The sequence below is a fragment of the Protopterus annectens genome, chromosome 16.part0, assembly GCF_019279795.1.
Source record: "Protopterus annectens isolate FY-2018-M chromosome 16.part0, PAN1.0, whole genome shotgun sequence".
NCBI classification, from domain to species: Eukaryota; Metazoa; Chordata; order Ceratodontiformes; family Protopteridae; genus Protopterus; species Protopterus annectens.
In genome coordinates, this window is record NC_056750.1 from 608,837,198 (window position 1) to 608,851,648 (window position 14,451).

Sequence of the window (14,451 nt, forward strand, 5' to 3'; positions counted from 1 at the left end):
AGGTGGAGCATGTCCATCAATTCTGAGTTGGACATGGCTTTGTAAGTCAGGCAGAGATCACCTCTGAGTAAGCGATATGCCACTGAGTACAGCCGGAGTTTTTTCAGTCGGGCTGCATAGGACATATGTTTGAGGCCAGTAATCCTGTTTATGAGGTACTTTTGTGGTCTTTCCAGCTGTTGGAAGTGTCTTGTGAGGTACGTCCCAAATGGGGCATTGTACTCTATGATGTGTCTGATGAGTGACGAGTAGAGGGGCACTATATCCTATTTATTTTTAGATGCGAACCCTTTAGTAATTAGATGGGCCACAACAAAGGATTTCCTAACTATTTTGGCAATATGATTGTCAAAGGCGAGATTACTATCTACCTGGGTTTCCAGATCTCATATTACCTCTTCTGTATTAAGGGGGCTGCCACCTATGTGGTAATTTGTGGGTGTTTTGTTTTTCCCAAACGGGATGACTATGCATTTTTTGGCATTTAGCTTGAGGCCATGACTTTGACACCAGGTGTCCGTCTCAGTAAGGCTCTTTTGGAGGATGTCTGTGTCAGCCAAAGAGTCAATTATGGCTCCCAGTTTGCAGTCATAGGCGAACTTGGTTAGCCATAGTCCTCCTGTGTTTGCCTGTACTTCCAAGAAGTATATGCCAAACAGTAGGGGTCTCAGGACCAAGCCTTGTGGGACATCACTTGTGACTGGCTTAGAGTCGGACCTGGAGCCCGCTATTCTTACCGTGTGAGTTCTGTCTGTAAGCCAGTTGGCAACCCATCTCGTGACGTAGGGGTTTATGTTCAGGTTTGTGAGCTTTTCTGTAATACCCGAGTGGGGAATGGTGTTGAAATAGTTGACAGTGTGATTAAAGTATTAATGTACTGAGGTTTTAAGGATTGTACCCTTGTACACTGATCCAGTCTTTATATACCTAACTCATTGAAACTTACAATGCCTTGTTTTTAGATTTCTAGATCACACCCACACTTCCTTTTTTGTCTCTGTCTTTTTAACTAAGCAATTTGCTAGTTAATAATAGGCTGTATTAGAAGGTGCAAGGAGATATTGTCAAAATGGTACTAAGACTGTTAATGTAGGATATGCTGTAATAGAGAAATTAATCACAATTTGTCAACTATTTTCATATTTATATTTTCATAACCAAGAGCCTTATATGTTATTGAGGAGTATAGTGTGATACGCCATGGTGGGAGACAGGAAAATTCATTGTCGCTGTCACTTTATATCACATTGTATCTGAGATGTTGCTAGTTGTTAGTAATTATGAAAATGAACAATATTTCCATATTAATACTTCAAAAACCAAGTGACTTACAAACTGTTGCATGACATCAGGTGAAACTTTAGACGACGTCGAAGAAAAGTAGCTTAGATACTTGCACTGTAAGTTGCACATCTTGAAAGATATTCACTGTTATTTATATTGCCAATTATACAGTTAAGCATATGTTTTTATATTTCTGTAAATATCTCAATAAGCATGCATTCATAGAGGAATTTCTTGTCATGTGAAAGCTTATGCCTGGTTAAAAAAATGTTCTAACAATATATGTCTAGGTTGTACAGTTTGCAAAGTATGACAATTTGCGAAAGTATAGCAAAAAATATAATTTTAGGATCCAGTTTTGTCAGTTTTCATCTGATTCAACATATGGGACATCCGATCGGATCTGACCTCTGCACCGAATTTGAAGCTTCCCTGGTTCCAGCACTCTGACTCCTCCCCTACCCATAATTCCCTGCACTCCACTCCAATACCTCCGATCGTATTCACCTGAAGTCTCAGATCTGATGTCCTTTACATTTAGAAAGAGTTTCAAAACTTTTGAAAACAGTTAAATACCTCTATTCCTTGCTGCTCCTCTACCTGGAGACTCATCACCCTCCAGCTGTAGTGTTATCTTTATAGCTATAGCTTAGTGGTGTGTTAATAATAGTGTTTGCAACTGCTTACTTGATTATTGCTGTTTATAGAGCTTATAATTTATCAAACTGCAGTTTTTGATAATATATTGCAATATTTATTTGTCTAGCTTTTTTTCTATCTAACCTCCAAGTTTCATCATGGCTGAATCTCAAGCCTTTAAGAAATGTTGAGAATGTGGGCATAAACTGCCCCCCTCAGGATCCTCCACACTTTGTGTTTATTGCCTGGGTGCTGCCCATTTGGACACAGAATGCACTTCATGTGCCATGTAGTGCTAGAGCCTTACAAAGCTCACTGTGATAAATTGGTGGTGAGGGTACATCTCCGTCCATAGACAGGGAGTACTTTTCTTGGACCTTCCACTTCTACCTCTCCTGCTAAGAAACAAAACAGGGCTCTTGTCTTCAGGTAAGGCCCAAGACAAGATAAGGAGAAGGAGAAAGAAAAGGGTAAACTTAAAGAAAAGGAAAAAAGCAATTCCTCAGATCTGTCAGTTCCAGTTTGACCCCTTCAGCCCCTGTTTTCTCCAGAACCATTGAGCGTCAGGTTGCACACTCCAATCTTATAGGAGAAAAGATACTCCAGGTCATCTTTGGTGTCTTTGTCTACCCAATCATCTCAGAGCATGACAGTGTATGATGTTGACAGGATGATGTGAATGTTTTTGAAGAAGCTGAATCAGCTTAGGGTTTTGTTGCTACTTTTCCCCAGGGAACATACCAACCATTGGTCATCCTGCTTCTCTACTTCTTTTACTTGTTGCAGTCCATCCTCTGGCTCTGACCGTTCTGGATCTGACCCATTCTGAAATGCTTCCATTGGCAACAGCAGTTTCTTCTAATTAACTCTGAGAGCTTCCGTATTCCTCTTGACTCCAATGCCCTTCGATCAAGAAGGGACTCTTGAGTGGCAGTGTCACTTCCAACCACAGGGAGGAGAGTTTGACCCCACATTTTTAGAAGCAGTCTTTTCCCTTAGGGATCTCAGCACTAGATAGCTTGGGTCCGAGGTCTACTTCCAGGATGGGGATGCCAGGAGCCAGGGTTTCTGTCTCTTTCTTGGATCTGGAGGGATCCTCTGCTCCAGTGGCAGCTTCTACCTTTGAAGTAGTTGAAAGGGTTTTGGGTTTTCCCAGTCAGAAGACACTTTCTCAGAAATCAAGTTCCACCCAAATCCCTGCTGGGTCCTTCATTTTCCACTCGTTCTACCAGACAAGGAAGGTTGGCACCACAGGCTTCTGGACCTACTTGCTACATCAGCTCCCAGTCTGATTCTGAACCTTCTGTTTCCCCAGTAAAATCAGTTCACAAGAAACAGATGTGCAGGTGAAAGCATATGGACTCTTCCTCAGTCTGTCAAGGATGATGCAGATCTGGATGAAGGTGAGGGTTCACCCAAGTCTGCCTCAAAAGACATCACCTTTGGTGAAATTCTTGAATTTATGAAACGGAGAAGGGGGTTGGTCCACTGAAAACCCCTGCCTTTAACATCGTTGGTAACTCTTCTTTACCCTTTAACACAGGATATTTTCTTCATTACCATTTCTGCTGATCCTATTTTCTTTTCCTTTCCTGCTCTCTGACTGAAAATAAAAAGTTTATTTTTTCTACTTTTCTAGTGCAGTTCTAATTTTCGATCTTACTCCTGTTATGCCTGACAAATCGACAGGGTTCAAGAAATGCACTTCTTGTGGGCATAAAGTTCCAAGCTCGGATGCCCACAAGGAGTGCATTTATATTATCAGAGCTGCCTGTTTGGATACCAGCTGCTGCATCTGTTCTACTTTTAATCCAAGGGCTTTGACTGACCAATGCAGCAAGATAATTTTGAAAGGCCTCCTCCTTGCTGCTGCATCTTCTTCTTCTGGGACTCAAACCCCTGGTAAATCTCCAAAATCTGCTCCATCGCAGCATAGAAAATGCTTCCCACTGACATCCCCTAGGAGTTCATCAGAGACGCCAACTAAAATTCAAAAATCCTCAGCTCTGATGTCCTAGGATCCAAAAGCCTAGTCTTCAGACCTAAACCTTCAGATCCAGTCATTATATCTGCAAGCTCTACAACAGCTACCTTGCATCTCAGACCCTTGGATCGGAAAATGGGTCACATCTGAGAGAGTTTGCACACCAGAGTTCACCCTTGATTAAATTTATCCTTGCTTGCAGACTCTTAAGAAACATTCCAGGCTACACCAGGCTACAGTCCATGACATCTGCCAGGTCCTCCAGAAGTTTCTCAGAAGTGGATATGAAGTGATAAGAAGTGGCCTTAGAAGTTCTTGCCTGTCAGAGGCCACCAGCAAGAATGATTCTACACCTCATAGGATCAGTGGCCACTTCTATTACCCTGGTTCCTCTCACCAGATATCACATGTGAGTTCTTCAGTGGTTACTTGCAGTCCAATGGTCTATCGGGCATCAACCCATGAATTTCCGAGTGCATCTCACAAGCATTTGAAAAACATATATTCAGTGGTAGCTGAAGTCTCCGGAGGTTTCCCAAGGTTGCCCTTTTTCTATTTCTATCCTTCCTCAACTTCCCTCCCTCCAGCCCCCTAACTTTATTATTTCTTTTCCTGGTATGATCATACTGATCTCTACTTTGGTTTGTTTATATGGTCTTATTTATTTATTTATTTATTTATTTATTTATTTATTTATTTATTAGGGTAGTGCTCTGATCTCAATGGACAATTTATAAGCACAACCCCATGTGAATAGAATCATGTAAGAAATGAGCAAAACGTTTTTCCAGTCACAAGGATATGCTAAAAAAAATATATATATGTGTGTGTATGTGTGTGTATATATATATATATATATATATATATATATATATATATATATATATATATACATACATACATATTTACAGATGCAAGAATGTGCTACATTTTGTTCAAGAAGCAGTTTACAATGTCAAAACATGAATGGAAAATGGAATTAAATTTAGCAGAGCTTGATGGATAAGATATAGCCATAATGACTGAGATGGCTTATGCTACACTGATAACAGCATGTCATTATATAGAGAGAAATTATGACATTGGAAGAGGCAAGTGAGAATATTTGCAGGAAAGGATACTATGGGAGAAAACAGAGAAAAGGTGATAGTTCTGCAGAGGAAGGAGGAGTAGCAAGAAGTGTAAGAGAGGTGCAAAGAAAAGAGGGAAGTAAGATGAATGAGTGGCAGTAAGTAAGGGGATGACAAGATGAGACAATGAAGATGAAATAGGGGTAGAAGAGTATGTGAGAGAACCGTAGGTTTCATGTAATGTGACCTGAGTGGGTGCAACTGCACTTTGAGTGAAGAGGTGTTCCTTGAGTTGTTTGACGTCCAAATAATTTTAGATATCTCAGACCAAGAGAGGAATGGAGTACCATAGTTTAGGTGGTAGGAGAATTGCATTAGCAGTGCAATGCATTTTAGTTTTTGGAGTTAGACACCCCTGAGATTATATGTGGGGGGTTGGGGAAAAGTTTGAGTGAGAGGTGACGATGTCTCAGAAAAAATGGCTTTGTGAATTAATGATCCTAGTCATACCTCTTAACCTAGAAACATCAAAAACCTGGACAAAGGCCCATGAAAAATAGGTACAAATCTGTACGCTGATTAACATAACATTTGCATACATAATTATGTAACCTTGCCCACCTCAAATGGAATTGTGGGATACCAACTTTCAAACACAAACTGAAAAACAGACAACCAAAATATGGCCCCAGAGTTACAACTGCAGACCAGGTAGTTTAGCTCAGCACACACAGTGAACGGAAATGTAACAGAGATAAAATAAAGAGCCAACAGATATAAACTGAAAACGGAGCAGGAGAGATAACGGCCAGCAACAACGGAAATAATAAAAAACCAGCAGATATAAACTGAAAATGGAGCAGGAGAGATAACCAATAACCATACCTCTCAACCTCTTAGAGCAAGAAATCTGAACAAAGCCATAAATAAAAGTGGGATAAAGGCCCAAAAATAGGGACTTTTTAAAATATTGCTCTTACAAAGTTAGAAAATTGATAGAATAGCAAGTTTTGTATTAGCATGGATTTTCTGAAGAGTATGAAGTCTGAAACTCAAATATCTGTCATTATTTTCTAACTTCAGTCTTTAATGATTTTCCCCTAATTTACCAGAAAACCACAATTTTATGAAAAACGGACCAAAAATATGAAGGAAAAATCCAGACATTCTGCAAAATCTCTACAGTTGAGAGGTATGTTCACAGCCTATGTTTGTTGCATTTAAATATACTAACATCAGAAACACTGATAGCAGTGAAGAGAAGATCTGAATGCTTTATTTGTAAAAAGCAGTTATGTAGAAAGATTAAAAAAACATGCAAAACATTCCTTCCACCTATGCATTGTATATCCCTCTGTAAACATTACACTGTGTACTAAAAATAATTTATTTTACTTTAATGTGCATCTTAAAAGAGCCCAGTACATTAATGAACCACTTGGATCAATAACACTAACCCTATTTAGGCTGCCAGAACTGGGCTATGACTACAAAGAATCAATGCACACCATTTTCAACTGCTTAATGCTTCTCTGACAACAGAAAATCCACACACTGTCTAATAGGAATTAACCTCCCTAACTTAAAGTGTACTTCAAGAACCACTGTGATCAACTTTGATATTAGATTTGCTACATATGCAACATATAAATTATTAAGCTAAAATGGCTTGAGGACTCTTGATGAATCGAATGCTTAAGTCCAAAGTTTGAATATCCAGCTTTAAATGTAATGCCTTGCATTAATTAACATCATTATTTATAATTATATAAATCAGTAACTATGGTACTCGGTCTTCTTAAAAATATTGCATCAAATCTTAAAAATATTGCCTTCCACAGCAGGATTATCAACTTCTGTTTCATTGCACACCTGTAAAACGTCCACTATGACTCTTGCACCTTCAGTCATGTTAAAGCGTCTTTTCAACTAATGATTACATAATTCTCAGACAGCAGATTGCAAATATTGCTTTGTTGCCACCAAAATAAGTAAACACTAAATTTCTCCACTAGTTATGGGATACGCAGGCTCCACGAAAATTTTACAGGACCTCACAAGGGATAATTAGCTAGGCTTAAAATGGCTGACAAGGGCAGTTAGCCTAGTACTACTCTATGAACTATGAACAACAGAAATGATCTGACCGCAGTAATGTTTATCAAATGACCACAGCGTATTTCTGATGACTGTGAATGCAGTCAACTCAACCACTCATTTAGCATCTGCGTTCACTCCTGTTAACTTTCAACTGTTTGAGAAACAGCACTTTCAACAAATAGTCCCATTCACATTACGCTAGCAGCTTAGTAGATGAAACTTATCTTGCAAAACTTACATACTACAATTTTCCCACAAGACTGGAGCACTGTACGACTGTGCAGAACAAAGGTAAAAATGAAACTAATCGAAAGCTACAAAAAGGTAACAACGTCCACCATGAATTTCATTAATACTAATAGTTAGCTACATATGTTAGCTGAGCTCCTTCAGGCCTACTCTCGGATCCTGACTGGCTGTCAAGGAAAAAGGGAAGAGAATTCCTTCTGTTCTGTAATGTAAAGTTAGGTCACCCACTCACACCAAACAAAATTGCAGAATGAACAAATAGAATTTAAAAGCTAAAGCTTGGCATCTAAATATGTCATATGGTAGTGTAGTGATCCATTTAATAGGAACTTACAAGCAGCTCAGCAGCCAGCAGATACAACTTGCACGCACTTTGCCCAGCAAGATAAACAGGACTTAAGAATTCAGTATGCCTCCACCTCCTCCTTTGAATAAAAAAATACCATTACGGCTCTTGTTGCAGCAGTTTATTCATAATTCCCTTGTTTTCATACAAACGTCCTCCTGAAGCAAGCCGGAAATGCTCGCACGTCCTTAAGCTGAATTTCCGACAGGCTGGCAGGCTGTTCACTGAGCTGACGTCATCACACTTGTGATGACGTGATGTCAGCTCAAAAGGCCAATAATTTCAAAAAATAGCCAGGAAAATCGGAAATTAAGGGATGCCACTCGGGAATCGTGGCACCTCATTATTTGAACCTCAAAACCGGTAAAAACCAAGAAATTCGGTATGGTGTAGAGGTATGATCCTAGAAGGAGGTTGGCTGTCAAATGTACTGGGAACTGTTTAGCTTTGGAGAGAGTTAGGTAGTAGTGTTCATTACTGGGGGAGTTAGTAATAAACTAGCAGATTTTATTGGAGATGGTTTGTAAGGTGATGGCATTTTTCTTTGAGGCTGCAGCTATAATGGGTAGCCCATATTTGAGGTAAGATAGAGTATTCCTTTGCTGTGGCAGCTTTGGGTGTTTTGGACAGAAGAAGTGATAGTTTGTTTGGCCAGAACAGTAGTGTGTTGATCTTCTTCCCTATGGTTTGAATGTGCAGTTGAAAGTTAAGAAATTGGTCTAGCCAAATGCCAAGTTGTTTGAAGGATGTGGTAGTTTCTATGGTGGTATTGTTAAATCTTTAATATTAAGGAAGATAGATGCTTTGGCTTTTTTTTGGCTGTTTTTTGAGGGATTGAGTATAGGTTTCTTCAAGAATCAGAGCAGAGAATGAGTTAATATAGTAAATCTGTTTATTTTTGCGTTTTTGAGAAGGGGGTTATTTGTCCATTAGATAAAGTTCGGGCAGACTCAAACTGAGATAACTAGGTCTGTAGTGGGGAATTATGGTTAAGGAGAGGAGCCTGAGCTTTGGATCCAAGGTCTAGAAGTGGCCTGAAGATGTATCTGAGTCTGATGCAAAAAAATCAATTGTTGAGGAAGGGCAGAAGCAGACAACAAATCTATCATTATGGTAAGTACACAACTTTTGTTTTTCTTAACTGCTCTAATAGTGGAGAATATGTTCTTCATTGGATGGTTATAGGTTCATAGGTTAGTACTGGACTAACTGCCCTTGTGGGCCATTTTAAGCCTAGCCAATGACCCCATGTGAGAATCAAACCCTGCACGTTGTGTTTGTAAGGTAAACGCTTTAACTGTTATGCCAACCTCTATAGTCAACTTAGATTCTATATCGACAAAATAAAATTTATCAGAAAATATTTAGCTTTTAATTTCTTTCTTGAACAAGAAACCTGGTTTCAAACCCTCTAACGTGACTTTGGATGAGTGGCTAGCATATTGTATTTGATTATTGCTGTGACAACTACAGCAAGTTTCTGTTCTGTGCTCCCCATGCAGTGGTATAGTAGAGTAGTTGCTACTTCTCAGGCCTTTTCTACAGTGCAGCAGTTACTTCATCTTCACTGAGTACATTCACAGGGCACTATAAGCTCGGTGTGGTACCTAGTTCAGGTCCTCTTTTGGAGCTACAGTGATTATTTGTATGTTTGCTTGAGGGAGACCACCTCAGGTGATTAGCTTGGAACTCTGTGCTCCTGCTACCATTAATGAAGCTCCTCATACCAGGTATGAAAGTTATATCCTTAAAATAATGATAGATCTATCCTCAGTAGCATACCCACCCTCTCCCCCTTCTCACTGTTTACCTAAACTACAGGCATATGTCTATTTTGTTTTCCTCTTTGGATGGCATCTTGACAGAAATACTTTGCAGTAGATTGTAGGGAAGGGGGTTATAGCCTGGGAATGTTTCAAGTGCCAAACTGTCACAATGCCTAATGGCATTAGTCCTCCTGTTACCAAATAATACGCATGCTCGCCCAGCTCTGTTGTTATGGTAAGTAAGTAGCTTCCTTTTTTCATTGATAACCTTTGCCGTCTCTGGTTTAAATCAGTGGCTTGATTATGTTGGTCACTTATAGTAATAGTAGGAGAAAACCATTCTGGTCATCATCATTTGCTCAAAGGTGACATGTCCTTTTGGACTGCGTTAACATGCAATAACCTACACTGGTATTATACCTGCCCACTTCATGTGTCTTGCAATAAGAGATAATTGATGCTGGAATGAGAAGTGCATTTGTCATTACTGGGGATTGGAGGGAATAGGTTAATTTGGAAATCTATTTGTTGTATTTCATTTACTGTGACTAAGCTTAAAGTAGCACATTCCTGTCCTGATAGACCTTATGGTACAGGATTTAGCTTGCAATGTACGTACGATTATTACAAAACTGCAAGAGTGTTTTTTGTGTATAGTTGAAATGTGTTAAGTATTATCTTCAATTTTGTTTGATGTTGTTATTGTTGTAGGTGGCCCTGGCTCTGGAAAGGGCACACAATGTGAAAAAATTGTGGCAAAATATGGCTACACTCACCTGTCAACAGGTGACTTACTCAGGGCAGAGGTCGACTCAGGCTCCGAGAGAGGAAAACACCTGTCAGAAATCATGAAGAAAGGAGAACTTGTTCCTTTGGTCAGTGAAACATTTTTTACATTCATTTTTAGCATCATTTGTGTGTTTACCTAGTATTCCTCTTTGATTTTTCCTCCAAAATTATAGTAAAAATTAAAAAGATTTAGTAAAAATTATACAAAGAGTGAACATGAGCAAACCAAACTACAGCTAAGTTGATAGGATGAAATTAATAATAAAACTGTTAAGATATCAAAATCACAGCAAACAGAAAAAAAATGAATCATGTAGAATGTAGAAGCTTTGCATCCTGAACCCTCCAGTTCTGGGGATGTACTGGTTAACCTCCTACACTCTTGTGACCAATTAATCCACCGTAAGCCAGATATCTTGTTTACTGCAACACGTAAGGATTGCTAAATTAGGCAGTGTGTTTTGCCCACAAGGATGGCGTCTGAAGAATGAAGTCCAGCTAGGACCAAGCACATCTGCAGCATGGCTGTGCAGTCAGTACCAAACCTGTCTGTCTCCCAGAAACAAGCTTACATTTTACGTCATTAGCTGTGCACTGCATTTATGGATCTGTTTCAAGAATAACGTTTGCAGGAATATAGCTTAAAGGGCACATTTCCATAAAATATACTTTTTGTTTTAAAGTAGGAACATGATTATCATTCCAAGAAATGAAGACTATGAAAACATAATCCTGCACAATCACAGCATTACCCCTACTTTATCAGTAACAGGTATACCACATGAACTAGATCACAGGTTTTGAAAAACAAAATGCTCACAGCAGTAGCATAGCATGTGAATTAGAGTGCATGCTCACAAAAACAGCAGAAAGTCTAACTGCCCTTTATACCGAAGCATGGCGGTGGTTGTGTGTGCTCTAATGACCTAAGTTTGATTGCCATGTTATTCATGAAATGGCCTGCTGTAGAGTAATCTGACCTTGTGGCCGCTGACCTGTGTTTTCCCAAGGCAGAGAGGAAGGGAGTACAAAACCAGAATATTTAAACTAATCGGCTTTCTGTTCTCCCAAATGTAAAACATGCAGAAAAGAGAAGCAATGCAATATGTCCTTCCTTGAATCACTGTTACAATATTAATGAAGGATGGGATAACCTGTGAAAGATAGCCATATATCTGGCCAGCATACCAAAACCTGGATACCTTCCTCTTGCACAGTACTTGCAATGTATGACCTCAGAGTGAAGGAGCTAAGAGCACATAAAAATAAAGGATGTGTGGATGGGAATTATCTCAGAATGTTCTTGCTGCTATTCCAAATACAGAACTCATAATTCAACTTCTGTCTGTCAGCTGCATGATCCATGTCATTTCCATTGTCTTGGCCATGTAAGTATCCCCATTGGGGGAGCCTTCCTTTTTCTTCTAGTTTATGAATAAGATATTTTATTTCAAGTCATCTAAATAAGGAAAATGTGATTGTGGGAGGCAAATTCCTTACAGGGACAATCACTCTTAAGTGTTTAGTTTGGTGCTATTCATAATGACAAAGTGTGTTCCATTTGTCACTTCTTTGTTCCCAAGACTCTCCGAAGCCAGTTGTCTTCCTTTAACATGTACCTGGAAAATCAAAGGCTTAAGGAGCTCACTCAAGGTAAGATGGGCCTCAGAGGCTTCCCACTCGGATGTTCCTCTTTTGAAAAAGAAGCTTAAAAAGCCCAAGCCTGAAACTTTGGCTGTCTGGTTGGACCCAGACATCTCCACTGTGACAGCTGATAAGTCCTCGGGCCACATGGGTTCTTTGGCTGCTTCCTTTATGGAGCAGCCTTCCATGTCAACACTGATGAAATATCCACTTTGGGTGGAAACTGGGAACCTTGGCTTGTAATTTTGGATGGACCAGATGGTATTCCTTGGATTCTTGTTGGGGGAAAAGTATCTGGCTGCCTGAGGTATGTCAGGGCTCAAGAGCCTCCATGTTTTTATTCAACCTTACTTCCCCACAATAAAAGAAGCAGAAGACCAAACATACCTTTCAGTATCCTAGTAAAGACCTGGAAAAAGGAGTGATGTGATTTCTCTCACTAGTTTTCAAAGCCATTATGTCTTTTAAAAATGATTCCTTCTTTTCTTCTGCTTCCGATAACTCTCGTGCTGTTAAGATGCAAAGAGAAATCATCCTCAAATGATGAAAATTCTGAATCCAATGTGGATTATTTAACATATTTCTCACATTTTCATTTTCCCTTGAGTTATGAATCTAAAAGAGGAAGATACAATGTCCCTATATTCTCCACTGGAAAAGTTGTCCTTTTGAGATGCAGTTCTAAAGATGATGCAGCATTTCAGTGGGAGGGTAATCAGGTTTCAGACATGCAAAAGAGATATTATGATCTCTTGACATTAGGGTACATGTAAACCCTTCAGCCTTTCTAGGTCATAGGGGCCTTACTGGATACCATTTCCATTTCTCCTCTTAGTCCAAATCCCAGCCCCCTTCCCTTAAGAACCCTGACAGATTTTTTAAGGTTCTGAAGTCCTTTAAGTTTTTATATAAAAATCTTTCCTCTGACCCTGTTGTAATTTTCCTTACCACTGATAAACCTACCAAGCTGCTTCTTTGTTCCAGTACTCTGCCCAAGGATAAAGACAGTGGAGCTTTTGATAGTTATGGCAAAAATATATATACATCTACCAACCCCGTGCTTTGACTTAACTTGTCTGTTTTGGGGGACTTGAATAAGGTTCCATTTGATTTGAAAGAATTTGACAACTAAACTTTTTCCCTCTCTCTTTTGAATTCTGCCTCTCAAGTGTCAAGGCACTCCATCACGTACAGTTATGATGCAGCTGATTCATCTTCTCAAGCATCTGCTACTGGTTCAGTACATAGGAGATTCTCGGTTAAGACTCTACCAAAACATGTTAAGTCAAAACTTGGATTATCCTCTGGACAAAGAACATCTTTTTGGTCATGCTACTGCAGAACTTTTCCGAGATGTATGGGAGGAGTGCAAGGCAAAGTAGAATTTCAAACATGTTTTTCTCCCTCTAGTTCCAAAGTTTCAGAGGAACTACATGTCTAATGCTGCTTTTTAAAAAAGATCAAACACCCACACAAAAGTAGAAAAAATCCTCTAAAAAGAAATTTGAAGATAAAAACAGGATTTTATGGGATCTAAAATCCCCCCTTTCCAGAACAAAAACAGCCTCTAAATGACTGGCCCACTGTAGCTCCTCTCAACTTGGCCAGTCCCTTATTCCTTTCCCAGAAACATTTTCAATTTCTTTCTGTTTGGGAATCCATAGCAGCAGACAAAATGGGTCCTTTCCATCATTCAAAAATGTTAAAAAATGTGTTGGATTGCTTCTCTTGTTTGATCAGTGATTTTCATCCCCCTCAGAACCAAGACTCTGTCTCATCCTCCCAGTTCTTCAGGATCTGTTCTCTCAAGGAACAGTAAAGTTAATTACCTCTCACCAGCAGGGAAGAGAGTTTTATTCCAGACAATTTCTGGTCCCCAGGAAAGGGGGCAGTTGGAGACCAGTTTTTTAGATCTGTTCTTTTTCAACACCTTTCTAAAAGTTCCAAGTTTCAAAATGTTGACACTTCAATCTCTGTTTCCAGTGATATTTACTCAGGTCTGTTTATTCATATTGAATACCTACCTATCCCTGTTCATCCAGGCTGAACGAGTTTCTAATGACTTTATGCCTTACTGTTTCACTTACATTTAAATGAGAGAGATTTTCTCTTTGGTGCCTCAAGAAAAACAGGACTCTTATCAAATGGGTATCCCTGCAAATCCTCTCTTATTTACTCAAATCTGCTCAACTCAAGACTGGCATTTTTTTCTATCAAAGTTCATTTGTCAGCTCTCTCTGTTTTTGTCTGCCCTGGGATCCACCACTATCCACGTCTGAGGTCAAGCAGTTTTTGAAAGGTGTCCTACACATTTTGCCCCAAGAAGAGCAGATGTTCTTCATAAGGATCAATGCTGCAGCAGCCTAAGCTACTTGAGTTGTATTCTGTACAGAATACAACACTCAACCAAGGTACCTTCCATACACCCAAACCATTAGTTCAAACTAATCTGCCTAAAAGTCAGGTTTGGGTGCCAAGCCCTTCAGAACATTCCTGCCACTGAAGAGAGTGCTCCTTTGTGGGTTTTGTAGGACTGGCATTCAGCTAATGCTGTTATATCGCTGGGCAGATAACTTCCTT

The 14,451-nt window shown here is 39.5% G+C and overlaps 1 protein-coding gene across 2 annotated transcripts in view; it reads left to right on the forward strand.

The window, feature by feature from the left end:
* Positions 1–14,451, forward strand: part of LOC122790848 (adenylate kinase isoenzyme 5-like) — a 1,153,343-nt gene that overhangs the window by 1,047,220 nt on the left and 91,672 nt on the right. For both annotated transcript variants that reach the window (XM_044058488.1, XM_044058489.1), the window contains one exon: positions 10,150–10,313. In XM_044058488.1, coding sequence (XP_043914423.1) covers positions 10,150–10,313 — 164 coding nt within the window. The remainder of the gene's footprint in view (positions 1–10,149; positions 10,314–14,451) is intronic.